The sequence below is a fragment of the Megalobrama amblycephala genome, linkage group LG6 (genome assembly GCF_018812025.1).
Source record: "Megalobrama amblycephala isolate DHTTF-2021 linkage group LG6, ASM1881202v1, whole genome shotgun sequence".
Taxonomy (NCBI): Eukaryota; Metazoa; Chordata; class Actinopteri; order Cypriniformes; family Xenocyprididae; genus Megalobrama; species Megalobrama amblycephala.
The window spans coordinates 37,910,435-37,937,678 of record NC_063049.1 but is presented as its reverse complement, the minus strand read 5'-3'; the positions used below and the strand labels follow the sequence as shown (position 1 = coordinate 37,937,678).

The window sequence follows — 27,244 nt, the reverse complement described above, 5'->3', positions numbered from 1 at the left end:
CCCAGTTTTTGTTCTGGACTTACCCCCGGCCCCACTGCTGCCTGGCTGCCCCTCAGTACTGACATAAGACTCATTGCCATTGGGCTCTGAGCTGTTGTGATTGGCCCACTGAGCTTCGCTGGCAAAATGCTGTGCTGTGATTGGACTGGGCGTGTCTGGGCTGTCAGAGAGCCCCGCCTCCTGCTGCTCCTGCCTCTGAAAGTGCTGCTCCACCACCAGCTGCAGCTCTGCACTCAACACAGGACACACAGCACAGCGCCACACAGTGGACACAGGCTATCAGCACAGGCGTGCGATGTGCTAACAGTGTGAGACCTCTGAACCCCATCTAAATGTAACATGAATCAAAATACACTCAACGGGCGGCTATGAAATGGAAAATGAATGACTTACGAGATGTATGCATGCTATGTTTATCTCAAACCAAAAAGTTGTTTAAGGAAAAGGAGAGTATTTATGCATTAAAAGTATTAATATAAACTTTTAAAAACTATACAATAGGTATCAGTTGGGCATAGGGCTGGACAATATAGCAAAAAACAAAACAGCAATTTATTTACACATCATTTTTCTATTTTATTATATATATATATATATATATATATACAGCTCTGGAAAAAATTAAGTGGTCTCTTAATTTTTTTCCAGAGCTATATATATATATATATATATATATATATATATATATAGATTTGTCATTACTCAAAATTTCTGAGTGATGACACAGACAAATTGAATTGTTTTGAATTGATTCGTTAAAATTGAACTCATTAGTTGAATGAATCAAACCTACCAAATGTAATGCAGTTTTGTGCATATTAGCGAGCCACAAGATTGAAAAAATTAGTCTAATGACGAGCTTTTTAAGTAACTTAATGGACAAATAATCTCTTTAAAATGATCATGATATTCACAATGTTGCTTCATTATATACCACCAGCAAAATCAAGGCAAATATAAAAAATAAAATCATATGAATACTCATATCGCCCAGCCCTAGATGGGTTAACATCAGTTTTCATCAACAGCACAGTATTTTGTTGGTGACGCAGGCTATCAGAATAGAGAGCTAATGCACTGTAAGCTGATAGCTCTCTTATGAAGAAGGTCTGAAAGCATCTTAAGAGCTTTCAGAATGTTTCATCTGTAAACCTTCAAATGTAACTGTCTGATGATAATGATGCCTAACGCTTACAGTACTCATTCACACAACATACACATCTACAAAGACAATGACAATTTACCAAAGTGTTAAAAATGGTTTAACAATGTTTTGCTTGTTTAAAAAAGAATCTACCATAATCAAACTTAAAAAAGGAAAATAAAATCAAGCTACAAAAAAATTTAAACTAAATCAGGAATTCCTGAATAATAAACTACTGCTAACAAAATAGAAGAACTATGATCTACATAGAGACAACAGAGTTACAGAAGTAAAAATACCATTTATTTTCACCTTAAAGAAATAGATTTTAATAATAACAAAAATATCTTTTGACAGATCTACCATTAGCATTGAAGTTTTTCAGCAATTAAATATGAATAAAATTTCACAGAATTCCTGTTGAAGAACAACATATTGTACAAAATTGTATGTAATTTGTCAAAATTAATTGAATGAACAGAATGAATACTGATCAGGCATAACATTATGACCACCTTCCTAATATTGTGTTGGTCCCTCTTTTGCTGCCAAAACAGCCCTGACCCGTCGAGGCATGGACTCCCCTGAAGGTGTGCTGTGGTATCTGCACCAAGATGTTAGCAGCAGATCCTTTAAGTCCTGTAAGTTGTGAGGTGGAGCCTCCATGGATCACATTTGTTTGTTCAGCACATCCCACAGATGCTCGATTGGATTGAGATCTGGGGATTTTGGAGGCCAAGTCAACACCTCAACCTCGTTGTTGTGCTCCTCAAACCATTCCTGAACCATTTTTGCTTTGTGGCAGGAGAATTATCCTGCTGAAAGAGGCCACAGCTACCAGGAAATACTGTATCCATGAAAGGGTGTGCATGGTCTGCAACAGTGCTTAGGTAGGTGGTACGTGTCAAAGTAACATCCACATGGATGACAGCACCCAAGGTTTCCCAGCAAAACATTGCCCAAAGCATCCCACTGCCTCCGCTGGCTTGCCTTCTTTCCATAGTGCATCCTGGTGCACAAGCATTAACTTCAATTTGAGCTACAGTAGCTCGTCTGTTGGATCGGACCACACAGACCAGCCTTCGCTCCCCACGTGAATCAATGAGCCTTGGCCGCCCATGACCCTGTCACCGGTTCACCTCTGCTCCTTCCTTGGACCACTTTTGATAGATACTGACCACTGCAGACTGGGAACACCCCACAAGAGCTGCAGTTTTGGAGATGTTCTGACCCAGTCATCTAGCATCACAATTTGGCCCTTGTCAAACTCGCTCAAATCCTTACGCTTGCCTATTTTTCCGGCTTTTAACACATCAACTTTGAGGACAAAATGTTCACTTGCTGCCTAATATATCCCACCAACTATCAGGTGCCGTGATGAAGAGATAATCAGAGTTATTCACTTCACCTGTCAGTGCTCATAATGTTATGCCTGATCGGTGTATATGTCTCTCTTCAACAGGAATTTGACGATTAAACGATTTTTTTTTTCTTAATGCAGTTGAAATATATTCTATTCATATATATATATATATATATATATATATATATATATATTGCGCATATATACAGATTTGTATTCAGAATCTAATTTTAACCTGGAAATAAACACAATTATTGGATTGTTAAATTCTTAAAACAGAAATGTTCTGAATATTATTTTTTTTGTCTTCAATTTAAAGTTCATAAAATAATGATTAATCACAGAGCTGGTTTGTTTAATTGAAGATTATTTTAAAAATTCCTATGGAGAAAACGAATGGGAAAAATGCAATCAAGTTTACTAAAAAGTCTGCTCTACATGCACTCAGCATTTTTCCCTGGAAGGAATTCAGCTCACCACTTAAATGGAGTTTGTCGCTATTCTAAGCAATCTTCTCAAAACTTTTCACAATCTCTGGCTAGATAGCCTAGAAGATCCCTACTTACACAAATGAGGTTTTGACACCACTGAACCACAGCTAGCCCACACCAGCACAGCGAGCAAGCTTGGCACCTCTACAAATCAGATTGCTTTAGCTGTTTCTGCCCTGCATTGACCAAAAGGATGCTGAGTGTTCATTCAAAACTGCTCTGCCAGGCTGTCCATTTGAGGCCATCTCTGTAGAATGATGGATCTCTCTCTCCTCCCCCCACTCCAATCAATAGCTCAAGCTAATGTGAATTTAGCACGTCCATGCCAGGAAATGGCCTTGTCCATGAGTCAGCGAGGCGGATTTCACCACTCTCCCTCCCCCATCTCATTGTCTTAAAACCTCTAGTTTGTCGCAAACGTGGCCTGGCGGGCAGTACACCTGCTTCAGCATGTTGCATGGTGTCACTTATGTGCAGATGACCTGAGTGGTGAATCCAGCTTGGGTCATTTTCTGCTCTATACTATGGAAGCTTATTTCTGCCACTAAAAAATAAACAAGGTAATTGCGACTTTTTATCTCAAAATTCTGCCTTTTTTCTCGTGATTGTGAGTTTGCATCTCACAATTCTGACTTTTTTTCTCAGAATTGCGAGATTTAAACAAGTTATAAAGTCAGAATTGTGATATAAAGTCACAATTGTGAGATATAAACTTTTTTCTCAGAATTGTGAGTTTATATCTTGCAATTCTGACTTTAAAACATGCAATTGCGAGAAAAAGGTGATCTGATCTGCAATTTTTTTCCCTCACAATTGGACATTATAACACGCAATTGCGAGTTTATATCATGCAATTCTGACTTTATAACTCAATTCTGACTTTATAACTCAATTCTGACTTTATATCATGCAATTCTGGCTTTATAACTCATAATTCTGACTTTATAGCATGCATTTCTGACTTTATAACTCATAATTCTGACTTTGTAACTCAATTCTGACTTTATAACTCATAATTCTGACTTTATAACTCAATTCTGACTTTATAACTCAATTCTGACTTTATATCATGCAATTATGGCTTTATAACTCATAATTCTGACTTTATAGCATGCATTTCTGACTTTATAACTCATAATTCTGACTTTATAACTCAATTCTGACTTTATAACGTGCAACTGTGAGAAAAAAGTGATCTGATCTGCAATTTTTTTCCCCCACATTTGGACATTATAATACGCAATTGTGAGTTTATATCATGCAATTCTGACTTTATAACTCAATTCTGACATTATAACTCATAATTCTGACTTTATAACTCATTCTGACTTTATAACTCACAATTCTGACTTTATAACTTGCAATTCTGACTTTATAACTCAATTCTGACTTTATAACTCATAATTCTGACTTTATAACATGCAATTGTGAGAAAAAAGTGATCTGATCTGCAATTTTTTCCCCTCACATTTGGACATTATAATACGCAATTGTGAGTTTATATCATGCAATTCTGACTTTATAACTCATAATTCTGACTTTATAACTCATAATTCTGACTTTATAACTCAATTCTGACTTTATAACTCATAATTCTGACTTTATAACACACAATTCTGACTTTATAACTCAATTCTGACTTTATAGCATGCAATTCTGACTGTATAACTCAATTCTGACTTTATAACTCATAATTCTGACTTTATAACATGCAATTGTGAGAAAAAAAGTGATCTGATCTGCAATTTTTTCCCCTCACATTTGGACATTATAATACGCAATTGCGAGTTTATATCATGCAATTCCGACTTTATAACTCAATTCTGACTTTATAACTCAATTCTGACTTTATAACTCATAATTCTGACTTTATAACATGCAATTGTGAGAAAAAAGTGATCTGATCTGCAATTTTTTCCCCTCACATTTGGACATTATAATACGCAATTGTGAGTTTATATCATGCAATTCTGACTTTATAACTCATAATTCTGACTTTATAACTCATAATTCTGACTTTATAACATGCAATTGTGAGAAAAAAAGTGATCTGATCTGCAATTTTTTCCCCTCACATTTGGACATTATAATACGCAATTGCGAGTTTATATCATGCAATTCTGACTTTATAACTCATAATTCTGACTTTATAACTCATAATTCTGACTTTATAACTCAATTCTGACTTTATAACTCAATTCTGACTTTATAACTCATAATTCTGACTTTATAACATGCAATTGTGAGAAAAAAGTGATCTGATCTGCAATTTTTTCCCCTCACATTTGGACATTATAATACGCAATTGTGAGTTTATATCATGCAATTCTGACTTTATAACTCATAATTCTGACTTTATAACTCATAATTCTGACTTTATAACTCAATTCTGACTTTATAACTCATAATTTTGACTTTATAACTCATAATTCTGACTTTATAACTCAATTCTGACTTTATAACTCATAATTCTGACTTTATAACACACAATTCTGACTTTATAACTCAATTCTGACTTTATAGCATGCAATTCTGACTGTATAACTCAATTCTGACTTTATAACTCATAATTCTGACTTTATAACATGCAATTGTGAGAAAAAAAGTGATCTGATCTGCAATTTTTTTCCCCTCACATTTGGACATTATAATACGCAATTGCGAGTTTATATCATGCAATTCCGACTTTATATCACATACTTCTGACTTTATAACTCACAATTCTGACTTTATATCACACAATCCTGACTTTATAACTCACAATTCGCAATTCTGAGAAAAAAAAGTCAGAATTGTGAGATAAATAGTCACAATTACCTTTTTTTTTATTTCATGGCGGAAACAAGCTTCCATACTATACTGCCCCATTAATTTGGCAAAAAGAAAAACATAACATTAAAACAATTTTAATAAATATTCTCTACTCCTAGCATTGCAGTTGTAATAAAAAGAGAAAAGAAAAAAAGAAAAGAAAAAGAAAAATGACACATTTTCACTGAAGTGGAAACCCCTCAGAAAAAGAGAAACAGTGGTCACATAGACACTGCAAAGTTTACGGAGTGACAACCACATTATCCAGAATGGCCACAATCTTCCATTCATAGATGTTGGCTTACTGAAATACTCCATAAACTCCACAAATAAATCATAAATAAAATCGGTATCACTTTACAATAAGGATTAATTTGCTAAAATTAGTTAACTACATTATTTAAAGCGCCCCTGTTATGCTTTTTCAAATATTAAATTTCATGTAGTGTGTAATATTGCTGTTTATGAATGTAAAATTTTCAAAGATCAAAATGCGTGACAAATAAAGTTATTGTTATTGTCTCCCAAAAGAAAGAGCCGCCTGAACTGCCTGAAATGAGTCTTCAGTAAGTCCAGTCTCACTTCCTGCACGAACCTACGTAGGTTTGTAACAGATTTCCATAATGCCAGCCTATGGTCTTCACTGGCTGACCGTGAACAATGTCTACATTGACCTCTCAAATACTGTAGTTGTAGCAGAAGAGTTTGGTTCATGTTGTCGATGTGTTGTGAAGACAACAATTTCTGCACTGCAAAAGCAAATCCACTTTGCGTGCACTTCCAAAGGATGAGGATGAGGACTAGGGCTTGAATTGATATGTTAAAACCGACGCCATCGTTACTGTTCATATCACCATGTATACAAGTCCTGAGGAAGATCCAGAGCTAAAATTCAAATATGATAAGGGACGTTTAGTTTCCAACGTATGCTGTAAGTGGTAGACCAATCACAACAGACTGGGTTATCTGACCAATCAGAGCAAAGTAGAAAGGAGGGGTTTTGAGAGACCGGATCCTTTATCAAACCCTTTCAGATAACTGTCAGAAAAGAGGTGATGCTACAATGTATATTATGAGAAAATTAAAGTGTTTTTTTTCTATTTTTTAGACTGTAGGAGACCTAAAACAAAATTTGGAACATTTTAAATGCATAATGGAGGCACTTTAACTTAAGTAATGTTAACAAATGAGATCTTATTGTGAAAAGTGTTACCATAAAATCACTATAGCTGAAAATCAGGAAGAGGCAAAAATTTAAATAAAATAAGACAAATCTGAAAAGCTGTTTACTAGATGCATTGTATAAAAGATACATTTTCCATATTAAAATGCTTTGAAGAACTATGGATGGTCAAAGGCAGTTTAGTGCCTTATTATATCATATATCATTATATCTTCATATACAGTATGGTTGAAAAGTCTGAGACCACACTGGAAATCTGAGATTTAGAATCTAATTTAAATCTGGAAATAAACACAATTTTTAAATTTAAAAATATTAAGGAAATGTTCTGAAAAAGAAATAATTTAAACGCTGCTTTATTTCTAGGCCATTAATCAAATAATTACATTTGTGACATTGTGACTCTCAGATGTTATTGCTTCCAATGAAGCTCAAGATGCTCTTTGAATTATTCTCAAACCATGCTGGGAAAAACAAACAAACTCCAAAACAGACACATATTCACTAGAGCCGTCAGAATGTGAGAGTGTATGTGGTTTAGAGCGGAGGAACTGTGTTAATATTAGCCACTGATCCATAAGCACGAGCAGTGTGAGTAGTCTGTTGAGTGGGCTGCATGTGTGGGTCATTGAATGCAAATCGCCGCCTCCATCGGTGAAATATGTGTAGTGTGAATGTTAATGGAGAAGATGGCATGGCTGAGTAAGTAAGTGTACTGTGGATCAAACACACAGATGGCATAGACAGAGCATTCCTACTATGCAGTACATTTATTGCATTAATATAGTCTTTTTTTCAAAAGATTTAAATTTTGAATGGATACTGTTATGTGTCATGTTCTTGGGTGATGCACTAACTTCTGACGTGGAAAACTGGGGATTTTCCAAGCTTTTCTTTTATTTTCCAAACAAAACAACTTGAAATTATTGTTTTAATTGATAATCGGTTTATAGATTTTTTTCCACCCTGTTAATCTTTTTTAAATCCTTATTAGTAACAAAAAAGGTTCCATTCATTACATAATCCTCCAGGAGGTGACATCATTTTGCACAAACATTATTAGTTATTAAGTATTAACAATGGATTTGATGAATTGTTTTTGGTTGTTTTGAGCTATTAATCAGACTGAGATGAGGTTTATTCAAGTGTGATGTGTAATTTGTTGCAAGTACACACACACACACACACACACACACACACACACACACACACACACAATAGAATAGAATAAAATGTAAATAAGTAGGATGAAGAATAAAAGTAATCATAAAAAATTACAATAATGTAACAAATGTTTTAGTTTTTATTTTGTGTATTTTCTATTTTCATTTTCATTTTAGTTAATGTGTTAATAATTTTTTTGTGTTTTTGTCATTTTTAGAATTTATTTATTTATTTATTTATTTATTTTTAAATGTGTATAGTTTTTATTCATTTTTATTTAAATTTTAGTTTTAGTTATTGTAGTTAGACTAAATGAAAATTAGAAATGTTGCCCTGGCAATTAGCTGAAATAAAATTAAATATTAAAAAAATATATATTTACATTTTTTCAGTTAACTTTTTTTTCTCCCAAGAAATAAAAAAAAAGTTTTTTTTTAAATGGTTTTAGTTTTAGTTTCAGTTAACTATGAAAACCCTGGCATATTATGAACTGTATATGACTGTATACATATAAATTGTAGAAATATTATATTGTATTATTCATATTCTTTACTTTGAATAAAGTCGCTGTTTATAAAAGATACATTTTCCATATTCAAAGGCAGTTTAGTGTCTTATTATATCATATATAATTATATCTTCATATACAGTATGGTTGAAAAGTCTGAGACCACATTGAAAATCTGAGATTTAGAATCTAATTTAAACCTGGAAATAAACAATTTTTGGATTTTTAAATGTAAAAATATTAAGGAAATGTTCTGAATAAGAAATATTTTAAACGTATACGACTGTATACATTTAAATTGTAGAAATGTTATTTTGTATTATTCATATAATATTTATAATACATGTATTTATATTATAAATAACCGTATAAATATTAATTGGTTTGTTTGACTTGAGCATGATAATTTCAATATTATCAATGTCGTGGAAAAATATGAAAGTGACGCTCAATCATCATTAATAAATTTGTTCATCATGTTTATTTACTTGCTATTGTATAAATAATCAAGTTATAATCAAAAAGATTAAGTACTGTGTTTGGCCGAGGCCTTTTTTCTGAAAGTCTGGTGTATCCTTTTATAGAAATACTACAACACAAGCACATTCATTTTTTAAGAGCTCAAAAGGTACTGCATAACAGGAATGACTCAGATGGTACGGTTACGTAAGAGCCTGACACGTCACATAATATGCAGATGGTGTATATGGTACCTCTCATGGTCGGTGGCGTGTAGACGCTCTGTTTCCTCTGGGCTGGAGACAGCTGGGCACTCTGGGCCTGCCGTGGACAGTGGAAAAGCACAGCGTGAGAGGGGATCTGATTTCACGCAGACTCTATTTCAGGAGCTTTGCTCCAGCAGGTAATCAATGACAACTGCATCAGAGCTCCATCCATCTCGCAGGAAAGCTGAGCATCTTAACATAGAGAGCTCTGCAGAGAAGCAGCCGGAGGCTTAGCTTACATACCGCCACGTCCACTAAGACGGCTGAAAAGGAATACCGTGTGATGTCTGATACAGTGATGGTGGAGACAGGAGTGAGGAAGATCAAATCTAATGCTCATGTTAAGTGCTGGAGTTAATCTCTTGTCTCGGTTATTGCTTTAGAGTACTCACCTCTGTTTGATTTCCTGTAGTCTGCTTGTCATCTCCTGAAGGGGAAAAACGAACAGAGGGGCTTCATTTTAATGCCCATCTCAATGCTTTATACATGCAGAAAATGTAGCTACAAAGTTACAAAGCACTCCAAAGAAAAAAAAGATACTGCACTCTCAAAGAAAGAAAAAAAGTTATTTTTGGCATCTATAGGGGCTTTCGCACCAGAGGATCCTTTCCGTAGTTCTTAGAACTATTGGCTGAAGTACCCCAATTTTGGCATGTAGGAATGATTTTAGTTCTAGGAACTCCATTTAGGGGAACTAAATTAGCTCCTACTTCAGAGTCTAAACCAGCACTATAGGAACTATCAGTGACGTAAATGTACGTTGATTGGTCAAACGCATGTCAAACACCGGCACCCGGCATTTTTAAAAAGCTGTGTAAACATATTTACTTCATGAACATGGAAAACGACGATAACGGCATTTACCTGTTGTGTGCAGGGTTGTGTTCTTTTCTCTGCCTCAGTGATATGTAATACTGAAAGTTGTCATAGAAGATTTCTTAGGCCCAATTTTTGCTCTTTCAGTCGCATAAATTATGTGTTTACATTCCATCTCCCTTATCACGAAAACCATGACACACAACAAACACAGTTCTCCATCACGGTGTCTTCCATCCACCAGTTTTTAGCATTTGTAAATGCCGCACTTAGAGACGCCGCTGTCGGCTGCTTCACAGTTCCTATTTCCAGTGCGAATGCAACCAGGAACATGGCCTGAGGGAGAAATTAATTCTTGGGGAATAGTTCCTAGAACTATTCGGTGTGAAAGCCCCGTTATAGTCTGAAAGTTTCTTTATAGTGTAAAAAGCTTCTTTAGATTATTAAAACATTATTTACACTAAGAAAACAGTTGTTCCTTTAAGAATTGTTCAATAAAAGGTTCTTCAGATGACACAAAAATGGTTCTTCCATGGCATCGCTGCAAAAACCCTTTTTTGGACCTTTATTTTTAAGAGTTCAAAAGTTTGGGGTCAGTACGATTTTTGGTTACCCTTTATTTCGACAGTTAACTTTAGACTTTCTACTAACTATAAGTAACTACATGTCAACTACCAGTGACTAGAGTATTAATAGACTGTCTGCTTAATATCTGCTAACACTTTATTGTGAAAGAACATTTGCAAGTACATTTCAACTTAATCTACTAACCAGAACCCTAAACTAACAGTCTACTAATACTCTAATAAGAGTTAGTTGACATGAAGTTGCAAATTAATGAGAGTTATTTGGCAAAGCTATGATGTCTAAAGTGGACTATAAAGTGCCACCAAATTAAAAAAAAAAAACAAATTAATACTTTTATTTTGCAAGGATGCAATAAAATGATCAGAAGTGACAGCAAAGACATTTATGATGTTACAAAGATTTTATTACATTTCAAATAAATGCTGTTCTTTAAAAAAAAATCTTGAAAAAATGTGTCAGTTTCCACAAAAACATTAAGCAGCACAACTGTTTTCAACACTGATAAATATAAGAATTTTTTCTTGTGCACCAAATCAAAATTAGAATATTTATCCAAACCTAAAGTACACAATGCACATTTAACTAATCTGTTTCTGTCCTGGGAGCGCAACAATTTTTTAAAGGGTTAGTTCACCCAAAAATGAAAATTCTGTCATTAATTACTAACCCTCATGCCGTTCCCTACGGTGGCCCAGTAGTGCACAACACAACGAAATTAAAAAAGCAAACATAAGTTCACAACACAACGGAAACAAGCCACAACACAACGAAATAAAGCCACAACACAACGGAATAAGCCACAACACAACGGAATTAAACCACAACACAACGGAATAAGCCACAACACAACGGAATCAAGCCACAACACAACGGAATCAAGCCACAACACAACGGAATTAAACCACAACACAACGGAATAAGCCACAACACAACGGAATCAAGCCACAACACAACGGAATCAAGCCACAACACAACGGAATAAAGCCACAACACAACGGAATTAAACCACAACACAACGGAATCAAGCCACAACACAACGGAAATGCTCCCGACCACTTGGGGGCTCTCAGAGCTAGGTAATATTACTATTCCTTGCCACTGTTCTATAAAGTCGACAGTTTTACAAAGATATCAATACCATGATTAGTTTTAAGTATGTAAGCATTGTATATCGACATGGTATATTAATTAAAAATCAAATACGTTCACAATAGCTTCATATTTATACTTGTGAATGATTTGACGCGATACCACGGCGCATGATAAAGGGAACATCCACCAATTCCACCAAGTGGTTAAAACGTATAATTTGTATTCATTAAAATTACTTTTAACATTTAAAAACAGACATGTTCAAATTCCAAAGGTTGTTAGTTCCTGTTGGTAAGACTGACAAGCTTTGGAATTTGAATATGTCTGTTTTTAAATGTTAAAAGTAATTTTAATGAATACAAATTATACGTTTTAACCACTTAGTGGGATTGGCAGACGTTCCCTTCATCATGCGCCGTGGTAGCGCGTCAAATCATTCACAAGTATAGGCCTAAATATGAAGGTATTTTGCACGTAGGTGATATTGAATTAATATTTCATGTCGATATGCAGTGGTTACATACTGTTTAAACTAATCGTGGTATTGATATTACTGCCGACTCTATAGAACAGTGGCAAGGAAAACTAACTTTACCGAGCTCTGAGAGCCCCCTAGTGGTCGGGAGCATTTCCGTTGTGTTGTGGCTTGATTCCGTTGTGTTGTGGCTTTATTCCGTTGTGTTGTGGCTCGATTTCGTTGTGTTGTGGCTTTATTCCGTTGTGTTGTGGCTCGATTCTGTTGTGTTGTGTCTCGATTTCGTTGTGTTGTGAACTTATGTTTGCTTTTTTAATTTCGTTGTGTTGTGCACTACTGGGCCACCGTACGTTCCATACCTGTAAGATCTTCGTTCATCTTTGGAACACAAATGAAGATCTTTTTGATGAAATCTGAGAGCTTTCTGTCCCTCCATTGACAGTCTACGCAACTACTAATTTCAAGCCCCAGAAAGGTAGCAAAGATATCATAAAAGTAATCCATGTAACCTCAATTTTATGATGTGACGTGAGTGCTTTGTTTGCGCAAAAACCCTTTACCCTTTATTTACAAAATAATAATCTCCAACAGGCGTTCACGAGAGCACCACAATGCATGCATGTTGTGTTGATGCAAAAGCAGACGTTGGTGCATGAATGTGCGTCGGAGATTAATATTTTGTTAATAAAGTAAAATAAAGTTGTTGTTTTATTTGTGTGAACTCGTGACACTTCATATAATTGAAGTTAAACCACTGGAGTCACATGGATTACTTTAATGATGTCTTTCTTTACTACCTTTCTGGGGCTTGAAAGTGTCAGTTGCGTAGCTGTCAATGGAGGGACAGGAAGCTCTCATTTCATCAAAAAGATCTTCTTTTGTGTTCCGAAGATGAATGAAAGTCTTACGGGTTTAAAACAACATGGGGGTAATTAATGACAGAATCTGACCCTTTTTGCTAACCCTTTAACATTTGAAGAGTCACTTTTACATAATACGTCAAATTGGGCTACATGATGGAAAAAATCTGTGTGTTTCATTTCTTCTAAATTTATATATCCACAAATTCTGTTAAAGGACACTAGGGGCAAAGCCAAATTTAGACCAATTATATCTTATTTGATCCAAGAATGCGATGCATTAGGAGACTAACAAAATTAGATTATAGATTCCACTCCCAAGTTTCTTTTTCATAATGCAAACTGCTTTTAGGAAGCTGACCCATTTCTTTCCCCGTCTGCACTAAGTGGGGCTTATACATTATTTCAGATGTTATGAAATGTGGGGATATTTGTTCATTTCAGGACTTGAAAGACCAATTTAATCTTCCATGGTCATCATATTTCTTTCAGGGCAACTTACAGCTTCATGCATGCTCTTAAAGTGTATGGAGGGCCTTGAGGAAACAAACGGACTCTGTAATCTCTTTGTGAAGTCTTGTGAAGTGGTCTGTGGGCTCCAAATGATTTTATACAATACTGGAATGTTCTTATAAAGGTTTCTTGATTGGCAGATTATGCAATGAGGACCTGGAACATTCGCAATCTGATATTCTGATATTGCTGCAGCTTCAATAAACCAAAATCATCAAATTATTCATTTTCATTTTGTTCATAGATATTATTCCACAAAAAAGTGTTAAGATGAAAGCATCCTAATACTTTTTTTTTAAAGAAGTCTCTTATGCTCATCAAGGCTGCATTCATTTGATCAAAAATACAATAAAACAGAAATACTGTGAAATATTAATGCAATTTAAAATATTTGTAATATATTTTAAAATGTAATTTATTTCTATGATGGCAAAGCTGAATTTTCAGCATCATTACTCGAGTTTTCAGTGTCACATGATCCTTCATAAATCATTATGATATGCTGATTTGGCACTCAAGAAACATTTATTATTTTTATCATTTATTATTTTTATAAAACAGTTGCTTAATATTTCTGTGGAAACTGTGATTTATTTATTTTTCCTAAACGCTTTGATGAATAGAAAGTGCAAAAGAACAGCATTTATGTGAAAGAGAAATCTTTTGTAACATTATAAATGTCTTTACTGTCAGCTTTGATCGATTTAATGTGTCCTTGCTGAATAAAAATATTTCATTTCTTAAAAAAAAAAAAAAGATGTACTGATACCAAACTTTTGAAGAAGTGACATTTAAAAATGTACAAATGTTATTGGATTAAAAATACCAAAGTTGCATTTATATTGAAGAAATACAACACTTTTTAACAATAAAAAAAAAACAATAGTAATATTGCATGATCAACTTGATTGCAAAACATGGTTCAAAAAAGTGAAAATGTGTTCGTTAATGCAATTTGGTTTGATATCTAGTATCATTGAAATGTGTGCATGTTTTGGGGGCCACTATGTATTTAACATATTTGTTGTGAATGTAGTCTGTTTTGTATCGCACATTCATACATACAATGAAAGCTATTATGTACTGTGAGGAGCATATGCACCACCAACTGGCCTGACGTTACACTTGTTTAGAGGGGAAAGAAGACTTTAAAAGCCCCTGATTTCTCTTAAAGCCACTGAACATCTTTATTCCCTGACCTAATAGCCACTTAAGCCCTTAAATGAAGTCTGAGCAACTGCTGGATTATGATGACTTCAGACCTGATGTTAAATAGAACCAGAGGGACACAGTGAACCACAGTAGCCAGAAGAGCTTTCTTCTTTTATGGGCCCACTGGCTCCACACGAGGACCTTATTACAAAGACGTATCGTACAGAACGTCCCTGCCAAAGCCACAGGTTCTGCTCAATGAACGCTGCACCAAATTACCACTCTAACCGCAATAACAAGCCAAGCCGCTCTTCGACTTCATCTTCTGCTCGCAGTTAAACGTTGCCCAGTTTATGACAAGCAGCGCTCGTGTGACGCAAGTTCTTAAAGCTTCAAAAACTTTCTTTATTAGGGACCGATTCCAAGTGTTTTGGATCAGAGGAAGAAATGCCAGCCAAACAATGAGGTGCTTGTTTTGTGAATGCAGCTCTGTGCGTCCCACCTCCTCAACACGCCCCTGCGATCTACATCCAAAATCAGCGGGAGAAAATTAGCAGCCACAACCGCAACGCTACAACAACCACCCAGTGATCGGTCTGCATCAATCAGGGAAAACAAACAGCTCTGAAATTAACAGCATTTCCCAGTCATTTGTCAGGTTTGAATGGCTTTGCTGGAGAGCATGTCATCTCTGTTGAGTAAGACCTGGCGAGCGACCGGAGAGAATAAACGGTCTTAGTCAAGGGAAGCTCGTGAGCTCATAACAAGGCCCTCTTCTCAAGCAGAACTGGCAGATGGCAATGCTGGCTCCAGCGGGAAGGTTTGGTTAAGTTTATCATGAAAACCAGTCAACTCTGCCAAGTCAAACACAAGAGTATGGGCACATATGATCTCTGTGGGTTTCCAGCCAAGAGTCCACAGCACTGGGATGAGGCGGATCATTGCCATGTTTATTCACTGAACAACTTATGAAGACACTGGATGCTTGAGATTATACATCATTGATTCTTGAGATACAGCTTTACCTGACATTAGTTCTAAAATCACATATTATCACTAAAACATTCCTAACACACACACACACACACACACGTATATGTGGTTACGGGGGTAGGCGTAAACGACAAGAACATGTTTAATTTGTAATACCCATGTAATTACACACATTTGCGTCCTCATAAACCATATATACAAGAACACACACATGCAGGCACACACACACACAAAATTTATTTTATGTATTGTTTATTTGATCAAAATTATTACATTTAATACTCACCATCCCTAAAATAACCTCAAACCAACAACTTTATAATATAATAAAAATAATACTATATAATATAAGATAGATAGATAGATAGATAGATAGATAGATAGATAGATAGATAGATAGATAGATAGATAAAAAAATACATGGTTGCAAATTAAAAAAAAGTTATTGTTTTAATTAAACCTTTTAAGTTGCAAACATAATTTTTTTGAGTTCTGTTGACATAATAATGTTGATCATTACGTCAACTTAATATCATCCATAATTTAAACTCAATTAACACTAATTGCCTTTTTTTTTTTTATTAAGTTGTAGTAGTGTAATGAAATTGTCTGCATAACTTTGGAAATTAGGCAGTGGATTTCTAGTTCCCAGCATGCTTTGCATAGGACTGGATAAGGAGAATAAATGTTGAAATTAAGTGTTATTTTGTGTGTTTTTAGTGAAGGGAAAGACCTGTTAGTGTTTAATGCCGTTATATAAGAGTTTTTGTAATGTTGAATTTTTTGTGGTTTTGGTGAAGAGTAGATACATGAAGGTAAACACTACATTGACTCTAAGCAATGACTGCGCTAATGCCAGTGACAAGTAATATCTTACTTGTTCATTAAATGTATGTTAGTAAAGTTGTGTTAGCATGTGGTATAATAGCTGTTGAATTGAACTGAAATAGATAAGATTAATTGGTTCCAGGGCTACAACTCTAGTAGTTGGAGCAACTTAATTTTTTTGAGTAATTAACTTAAAAATATGTGTTTATGCAACAAAGTGCAAAATAGATATCCTGAATATGATTTTCTCTCTGACTGAGGTGACAATTTATTAGATAGAGCTGAAAATCAACTTGAAACCAAACTGTAATCTCAATTCATTCTTTCAGTTAAGTGAATGCTAAATTTACCAATATTTATCAACAAAATCACTCATTTTGTGAGGAAATGGAAGTAGGACAGAATAATTTGAAACTATTTGAACTGATACATAAACTAGATTTTTCTGTTCTGTAGCCTGTTTTGTCTCAGATCTCAACAATCACTCATGTCTGTTCTCAAAGCACCCAGTGCATTCAAAATATTCATTGTCACAACATGAAAATATGACATCATATCCTTCTGTAAAGTTTTTCTGCCTTCAAGTGCTTCTGGGAACTTCCAACTTACACGCTTGGAACTCATAATTACGATGTGATGCGTTATAGATTTTCAGTCTGAATAAATTGAAGGCATTGAGCAATTTCATATTTCTTTCTCTCTTTTCACTTGACAAACACAGGAAGCTTTTTTAGCGCTAATGCAACACTGAAGATCAAAGGATGTGCATTAGGTGTAGAAATGATGCTTTATCTGTGTATTTTATCATTATTTATGCAGCCACAGAGAATTATGGGAAGTTTTGGCCCACAAGCCTGGCGCCTCATAAATGTGGCTAAATGAGTAGTGCTTTCTGGCAAAGCTTTATTACGGTTTATCAAAATGTAAACAAAGTAAATTATGCAGTTTACATTTACAAACGCAATTATGAGCAATACCAATTAGCTATCATTCTTTATTTTCCAAGTAAAAACACTGTGGTGATGCTCAAATTGTGAACATGATCATTCTGACATGACTCGAAGGCAGCATTTGTTTGGACTCTGGAATGATTTCTCTACATTTACAGTGCCAAAAAACGCTTTCTCGTGTGGGCTGTTGAGTGGGATTAGGGTCGAGGTTACCGTGTTTACAGATGACGCTAATGTGTTGGTATTTCCCTCAAGTGGAAAACTTCATTGATTCTGCTTGCATGTGGAAAACATATGAACTTCGTCAGCATAATACCAGTTTGATGGCAAAAGTCCTCAGGTAAAGACTACACAAATGTTCCATGCAAGTCCTGAGGAACAACTACAGTATGTTACCCATTAAAGCCAGTTTCCCACTTAGAGTAAAAATTACAAAAAGGGAATTGGGTAGTTGGTAGATATTGAGTCACGTTGTGATACAGAGTCACATTGTGAGATATAAAGCCACATCGTGAGATTTAAGGTTATATTGTGAGATTTAAGGTTATATTGTGAGATTTAAAAAGTCACAATTGTGAGATATAAAGTCATATTGTGAGATTCATTTAAAGTCATTGTGAGATTTAAAGTACAATTGTGAGATATAAAGTCACATTGTGAGATATGAAGTCATATTGTGAGATTTCAAGTCACACTGGGACATAAGATCAAATTTGGATATAATAAGTCATTGGTTACACTTTACAATAAGGTTCATTAGTTAAACATTAGTTAATGTATTAAGTAACATGAAATAACTATGAGCAATACATTTGTTACTGAATTTACTAATCTTCGTTAACGTTAGTTAATGAAAATACAGTTGTTCATTGTTTGGTCATGTTAGTTCACATTGCATTAACTAATGATAACAAGATTTTAATAATGTATTAGTAAATGTTGAAATTAACATTAGCAAAGATTAATAAAAGTGCAGTTCATTATTAGTTCATGTTAACTAATGAACCTTATTGTAAAGTGTTACCAAGTCATTATGTGATATATAAAGTCACTATAGTGAGATATAAAGTCACAATTGTGTGATATAGTCACATTGTGAAATATAAAGTTACATTGTGAGATTTAAAGTCATATTTTGAGATATAAAGTCCGATTGAAACATAAGATCACATTTGGAGATAAAGTCATATCGAGACATTGTCATATTGTAAGATATAAAATTGTGAGATATAAAGTCACATTGTGAGAAGTAGAGTCACAATTGGTAGATATTAAGTCACAATGTGAAATATATAATCATATTGTGAGATGTAAAGTCACAATGTGGGATATAAAATCACAATTCCCTTTTTATTTACTCTTGAGGCGAGAACAGGCTTCTATCAAGGGTCATTTGCAGAAGCACATACTAATTGAATCTCAGCAAAATACATCCCATCCATTTCCCAAATAACCCTGAATTCCACTCATAGATAAGCCCTATCGTTCTACAAAGGAGGTTAAACTGAAAGTTCACCCAGAAGAGACAGTGCTTGAATAAGATGACAGAGCTATGGTGCAACGGTCTACACAGACTGGCCGCTCGCATATGCTGACGCCATAGGTGGGTTGTTTGTGCTGATAGCAGCCTGTTGACCATTGCCACAATCACAGTGTGTTGTCCTCTTCCAACCCAAGGCTAGATTACAGAAGCTCCGACGTGAAATGACCTCGTCAGACCTATCATGTTGTCCTTTAAACCAGAAGAGCACATTTCCTCCCGCAATATCATATAATGATTGTACATGAGAATTGGAGAGGGCCTCTTTTCATAACAATACAGAAACCCACGGCTTTATGTAAACAAAAGCAGAAATTCAAAAGGAATAGTCCACAGCTGAACCCTTACAGCAACCAAACTTTTAAAAACACCACCAAATGATGCTCAAATAGACCAACTCTTGTTTGTTATTTAAAAGAGCAGTCATGAGTTTCTAGTCCAAATGCATTAGGGATGCTGATGCCAGTTAACCAAAGCAAACGTATAGAGTTTGAGATCTGTAAAATGAACGGATACTGGGAACTTGACCCTAAAGGTTCTGCTTAATGAAAAACAGACCGTTCACTGTAGATTCTTGTCTTAAATGATTTGCATTTAGATTGCACAAGGGCTGTACTTTGTTTGCAACAACCCAACAGCCCATATAGGTTGAACCAGCTCTTTCAGTGAATATAAACAAGCATGCAATGTGTTTAATGGTTTAAGGCTATTACCTGATGCACTGGGCTCATTGTAGATGACCAATGTGGCTGGAGTTGGTCTGCGCTTGCGAATCTGAAGAGAAAAATAAAGAAATTCTGTAATAATATTGCAATTCACAAAAGTACAGTAGGGGGTACTACATGAATAAGAGGGGTTCTTAGGCCTGACAAGAAGTGGGATGTCTAAAACCCCTTTAACCATGGTAAAATCAATGTGAAACACAGCCTTGAGTGGCTTATTAGTTTAATGTTATAATGTTATGTCCTGCTGGGAAATAAACCCTAAGCCTAAGCTGGTGTAACATGTTCTGTTCTGTCTAGTTGGCTATGTTTGCATGCACAACTTTTGTTTCAATAGGACTGAATTCATTCTGATTGATGAATCTGAATATAGTGTTTACATGGACGCTAAATAAAGCTTTAAATCTGAATTGATTTTTTGAAATGCGCACACTGCACAAATATACAGAGTTTCCAGCTGTTTGTGCATAATAACCATTCTCCTACATTAGTTCTTAAGCAGTCTTAATATTTATCCATTTCTGGTTATAATTTGGACACTGTTGTGCCGTGTTTCTTATCACGCAGTAAAAATACCCCTCCCTGCGCCCAAAACCAGTTGTTTGTGGATGAGAGCACAAAACAACAAGGACTGGTGGGACGTTGTCCTGCTCCACTTCACAGACGCCGAGTGAAAAGAGAATTTTAGAATGACAGGAGACTCATTTCAGTCTGTTCAAGTGTTTATATGCCCTCTCAATCGAATTAGAAAAGGAATAAACCACCCCTTCCAATCTGATCAAAATTTAATTCAGATCGAGCTCAATTGTATCGAGTAAGTCTCGAGTTTACATGAAGGCTTTTCAGCCTGATTGAGCCATCAATCCGATTACTAATGGATTATTTGGTTGCAATTAAACGTAGCTATTGTGTTTTGGTTCCGTTTTCCCTGTTCCCTATAGTTTCCTAACATATGCCAGTTTGTTCCCTTGGTTACTGATTATGTTCACCTGTTGTTCATTTAGTTTCCTCATTAGCTCCCCTTGTGTATTTAAGCCCTTAGTTCTCCTCAGTGTTTTGTCTTGCGTTAATGTGGCATGTTTGGTCGGTGTTTCTTATTTCTGTTCCTACATTCTCTTGAGTGTCAGTTTATTAAAAAAAGATGATAATTGCCTGGCCAAAAAAAGTTGCATGAAGAATCATTTTCATAAACTGGCACCTCTGAGTCCAGATTTAAATTCAGTGGAAGTCTTTGGGATGTGCTGGAGTGGACTTTACAGAGTGCATTGCCCAATATATATATATACCTCTTGATGGAAATAACATCACAAGATTTATTTCCATCAAGAGGTGCATCAATTTTTGGTCAAGATCTTGTTTTGACAATGCAAGAGTCGAGCACTCTGTAAAGTCTACTTCAGCACATCCCAAAGACTTTCAATGAATTTAAGGTCTGGACTCAGAGGTGCCCATTCATGTGTGAAAATGATTCTTCATGCTCCCTCACAACCATTCTTTAACAATTTGAGCCTGATGAATCTTGACATTGTCATCCTGGAATATGGCCATGATGTGTCTTCCTACATGGTTGTTTAAGAAATAAAAAGCTACACACTCCATCAATTAGGGTTAAAAAATCTGTTCCCAAACATATAACTTTATAACATATAACATAATAAGCACTGCAATAATGATCTGGAAAATGCCCAAAACCCCTATAAAACCAGGAGACCAGCAAATTAGCTTAGACTTAGATGTTTATAATATGATAGCCACCAATTTTCATTAAACACATTTAAAAAAAAAAATCACATTTACTTTGATTAATAAAGATACAAAGAGCAACAATTCTTCCGCTTAAATAGTTAATTTCATCTGTAGGCTACCTCAAAATGTTACTTAAAGAAGCATCATTATGATTAAGATAAGGAGTCCTCAGTCCAGACATGATGAAAAGCTTCAGTTGGCAAATGAATAACACCCTAGCAATTCTAAAGGAATAATTTCTCCAATGATCTTATGTCACTCTTTCAGAGAGAGGGGTTTGTCTGTGATCCAGGTTATAAGACAACTTTAAACCTGGCTCATCCAAAAAAGATTTAGAATCATCACTATCTATTGTAGCTGTAGTATAACCATGCAACTTTTTTGTACTTTTGTAAGCGTTAGCTGACAATAACAGATGGAACATGGGCGTAAAATGTTCACGCTGACTGATTTACCCCATGTGTCCGGACACCAGCATTTGTTGGGTGATTCACTGGGGTCAATACAATCAATTCCCTAAAGGAGGCTGCTGGGTTTAGATCACTTTTAGCCTCACAACATGCTGTCCCAACACATGTGAAACAGCATGAGCTCACACTCAACAATGTCGTTCTCAATCCATGTGTTTTAAAATATACCTAAACATCAGATTAATAAGAGATAAGAATGACCCAGAGTGTGAGAGAGACTCAGGAGCCGTCACTTGACCTTTCGGGCCAGTGCTGCGTTCTCACAACATCAACGTTTGTTGATCACGTACATCTGTTATCAAGCCCCAGCCAACTCACTGGTTGCATGACCACAAGTTTCTCATGACTTTACTGGATGTTGCTGAATTACATGATGCGGATGCTGGTGGTGTCACCAAGGTAATGTTTTTTAGTTTTTGTTGAAAACAGCTATTCCATCAGTTTGAAAAGACTAAAAGCAAAATCAAGATTTTGTACCATGTGTGGTCTGTTTCCAGCAAAAGCCAATAAGCTGGCCAAACGTTTATCCTGCATGTGTTGATTTTTGGTATGTTGGTTTCTGAGAAAAAGAGTTATGCGATATCAGCTTTTACGGAAAACAATCATGTCATTATTGCAAATCACACACACATTATATATATATATATATATATATATATATATATATATATATATATATATATATATATATATACATATGGGAGACCAGGGATTATATTACAAGGATTATATCAAATTTTGAGTCAAAAAATCTGAACTACTACTAGCCTGATTGCACCAGCACATAAAATCACTGAGCCTTGAACCAGCATTGGTCCAGGTTCATTTTAAAAGAAAAAAAAAAAAAGTCTCCAAGAAGCAAGAGCGAATGCTGCCTTTACTGATGGAGAACTTACTCAGCACAACAGAAAGTGCCACTGATTGGACAAGCCGGCATCATCATAAAATCAGCCCAGCACTTTCCTGTTATGACATTGTCAGCAACAGCACCAACATCAAACACTTTAACTGCCAGGCATGCAGCCTCACCGCTGGATCCGGATCCATCAATGAACAACTCTATTACAACAAGAATCTATTCCGCTGCATACAACGACAATTACATTTTTTATGATGCACGGTTGCCCTTTATCACCAAAATTCACACTCATTATATTACCATTGTCATTTTTAATGAGAAAAAACTATTTTGGCATGTAGTACTGAAATATGAAAGTAAACAATAAATGTTTAATTTCTTCTTCGCACTAAAGTGCATGCAAAACACTCATTGTTTGACCCATTACTGTGCTGTGCATTAAAAAATGACATATTTACCAAGCACTACATCCAACTATGTATGACATCATATCATAAAACTGATTTTGGCAGCAATCTGCACAGATCTGATGCTTCGAGACAGTCTCAAGGGAGCCAAAGAGCAATGCAGGCCAGTCTCCATTAAGCACAATGCAATAAAAGAGCCTCTCTCTACTTACATGCTCGGCCGCCTGGGGATCCAACTGGCTCTGGAAGAGTGGAACGGAAAACTGAATTTTCTTGGGGCTGTTGGGCTCCATGCTGAAAGAGAGAGTTGATGGAGAGAGAGATGGAGACAAACTGGACCCTACTTATCAGCCCCGGTGATTTCTCTCTCTCCTGTACGGCCCGCCTTCCTTTACTCCACGGAGAGAGAAAGAGAGAGAGAGAGAGAGAGAGAGAGAGAGAGAGAATCAGCTACATGCAGAGACAAACAGCAGAACAAACAGTCAGTCTGTCCTTCCCACATTCGTGTTGGCCCACTCACTTCGCTGTGATCCCGTGTCCCATAAACCTCACAGAAGCAAGGATTGGCTGCAGGTCTTCTCAGTGTGAGTTTTCCGACTGCTCCGGGACACGCTCAGATCTCTCTCTGCTTTGCTTTCTCTCTCTCTCTCCCGCTCTCACTATCATTAGCAAGACTCAGAGCAATGCAATATAAGCCCCCACCGGGACCTGCTGATGCTTCTACATTATTTATGATCCTGATTCAGGATGCTGTCGGCAGTTTTCGCATCACATGGCCGGATTTCTCTTCACGGACACGGGTAAACTGTGAGACAAGAGAATGTTCTTTATAATGTATAACACGCTCGATCACACTGGCACTTCATTTATGGATTTTTAATTATTCAGGGATTCTTGGGAGGTGGGAATGAATCATTGTCCAGCTAAACCAGACGTTTTATTTTTAGGCAGAATGGATGTAGTATGAATCAAAGGTTTAAGGACGTTTTTGTGTAGCAACGTTTTAAAATATAAATCAAAGATTCCCATAACTTTTGATCGAAAGGATTTCAATGCCTTTTCCAGGCGTCAGACTGGTATAGGGATTTTAAAATTCACTTAATAAAAATTGCACTCACAAAGAGCAATTTCTAGCTGATATATTTTATATTTAGCTGTCCTTTAGACAAAGAAAATCACATGTAATATAGTAGAGAGCTTTGTGCCATTGAGTTTTTTACATGCAAAAAAACCCTTAGAAAATGTTGAAATGTAGTTTTATATATTAATATTTTAAAGTTGAGCATAATTAGAAAATTCCTTGATATTTCCAGGTTTTCAATAACCTCAGGAACCATATAGTGTTGTTATAGTTTATCAAAACTAAATTATTTTTGTTCATTTAAATAAATTACAAAATATAAATATAAGATGCAAAATTCTTGCCATGGTAACTTAATTTTTTATTAAGAAATAAGTTACTCAGATACGTTCAGTAACTTAAGTTTACTATAACGACTTAAACTAAAACAAATAAAATTGGATTTTTTTTAAAGATTAATAAAAATGAACGAGAGTACACACAACATAATTACTAAAACTTGAACTAAAATTAAAATGGAAACTGAAAAAAAAAAAAAAAATGCTGCCCTAAAACACACACACACACACACACACACACACACACACACACACACACACACACACACACACACACTTAAACACACTTAAACACACTTAAAAACTGAATTTTCTCCTGTTCCTTAAAAAAAGCAATGGCATTGTTTTTTGGATAATGAAAGTAAAAACTGCCACAATATTAGGTGTAATGGTTCAAAGTGTGACCACGTATCGATCCTAACCCTAGCCCAGGACAGACGCCACCTGTGCTGTTTGTTCGGGCCGCTGGACATCTGCCAATGAGATAACTGCTATTGATCCACCTGCCTGCTGTGAAATAGGTCATTAGTCTGCAGCCTGTCTAAAACACAAACTGAAGGGGCAAAATGAGACATTTCTGGAAACTATAATAGTCTAAATAAATTATACGAACAGTTGGAAAAATTTTATTAAACATACATATTGTAATGGTAGGCTCCAGCATCCCCGCGACCCTACAGAGTACAAGCGGTTTGGAGAATCAATATTGTAATCCTGTCCATAACATAAGATTAAGAAGAGGAGTGATAACCTTATTTAGTTGCAGTTTGAATCAAGCCAAAACAGAATTGCAAATGATTTTTTAATGCAATGTAATAGCTGCATTTAGCAATTTGTTATTCTCAAATTCAAAGGATTAGTTCACTTCAGAATTGAAATCTCCTGATAATTTACTCACCCCCATGTCATCCAAGATGTTTGTCTTTCTTTCTTAAGTCGAAAAGAATTTAAAGGGTTAGTTCACCCAAAAATGAAAATAATGTCATTAATTACTCACGCTCGTGCCGTTTTACACCTTCGTTGATCTTCGGAACACAAATTAAGATATTTTAGTTGAAATCCTATGGCTCAGTGAGGCCTGCATAGCCAGCAATGACATTTCCTCTCTCAAGATCCATTAATGTATTAAAAACATATTTAAATCGGTTCATGTGAGTACAGTGGTTCAATATTAATATTATAAAGTGACGAGAATATTTTTGGTGCGCCAAAAAAACCCAAAATAACAACTTATTTAGTGATGGCCGATTTCAAAACACTGCTTCGTGAATCTTTGGAGCGTTTTGAATCAGTGTGTCGAATCATGATTCAGATCGCGTGTCAAACTGCCAACGGCTGAAATCACATGACTTTGGCACTCCGAACTGCGGATTCGACACACTGGTTCATTATGCTCCGAAGCTTCCTGAAGGTGTGTTTTGAAATTGGCCATCACTAATAAAATCGGCCGCACCAAAAATATTCTCGTCACTTTATAATATTAATATTGAACCACTGTACTCACATGAACTGATTTAAATATGTTTTAGTACCTTTATGGATCTTGAGAGAAGAAATGTCATTGCTCCCTAAGGAGGCCTCACGGAGCCATCGGATTTCAACAAAAATATCATAATTCGCGTTCTGAAGATTAACGAAGGTCTTACGGGTCTGGAACGGCATGAGGGTGAGTAATAAATGACAGAATTTTCATTTTTGGGTGAACTAACCCTTTAAGGTTTTTGAGGAAAACATTCCAAGGGGTACAATGGGTTGAAGGTCAAATTGCAGTCTACATCACGTATGACCTTTCCATCTTGATTACGTAATGCATGGTGCATCGCAAAGCAGTGCAAGATGAGAATCTGTGGTTAAAAAGTATATACTTTTTTTTTTTTTTAGAAAATGACCAATCATTTCGCTAGACAAGACCCTTATTCCTCAGCTGGGATCATGTAGAGCTCTTTGAAGCTGCACTGAAACTGGAATTTGGACCTTCAACCCATTGTACCCCAGTGAAGTCCACTATATGGAGAAAAATCTTGGAATGATTTCCACAAAAACCTAAATTTCTTTTCGACTAAAGAAAGAAAGACATAAACATGTTGAAGGACATAGGGGTAAGTAAATTATCAGGAGATTTTAATTCTGAAGTTAACTAATCCTTTAAATACAAAGTTCTGTCATGAAACTCTAGATGGCGCAGGCTGATAACTCAATCTGCTTACAATCACATAATTCTCTATAGGACACAGCTGATTGGTTCCTGCTGTATAAGTAGCCAATGAGTTTACTGCTCAACCTTCAAAAACTTAGTCAGCATTTGCTGTAGCAGTTACAGTGCTCTTTCATAAACCCTCCACCTGTATAGATCTGCTACGGTAATTCATGTGTGCATTATTGTACAGCAGCAGCATTTCGTGTATGTATTGTAGCAAGTCCCGTA

The 27,244-nt window shown here is 35.7% G+C and overlaps 1 protein-coding gene across 4 annotated transcripts in view; it reads right to left on the bottom strand.

The window, feature by feature from the left end:
• Nucleotides 1-27,244, bottom strand: part of ppp1r1c (protein phosphatase 1, regulatory (inhibitor) subunit 1C) — a 39,016-nt gene that overhangs the window by 5,744 nt on the left and 6,028 nt on the right. For 2 of the 4 annotated variants that reach the window (XM_048194518.1, XM_048194516.1), the window contains exons 2-7: nucleotides 23,921-24,205; nucleotides 23,613-23,789; nucleotides 19,910-19,970; nucleotides 9,782-9,816; nucleotides 9,378-9,444; nucleotides 24-227 (exon numbers count right to left, since the gene is read on the bottom strand). In XM_048194518.1, coding sequence (XP_048050475.1) covers nucleotides 24-227; nucleotides 9,378-9,444; nucleotides 9,782-9,816; nucleotides 19,910-19,970; nucleotides 23,613-23,693 — 448 coding nt within the window. In that variant the 5' untranslated portion in view covers nucleotides 23,694-23,789; nucleotides 23,921-24,205. Of the gene's footprint in view, nucleotides 1-23; nucleotides 228-9,377; nucleotides 9,445-9,781; nucleotides 9,817-19,909; nucleotides 19,971-23,612; nucleotides 23,795-23,920; nucleotides 24,206-27,244 lie in introns of all 4 variants that reach the window. The other 2 variants (XM_048194517.1, XM_048194519.1) reach the window with 2 other exon arrangements.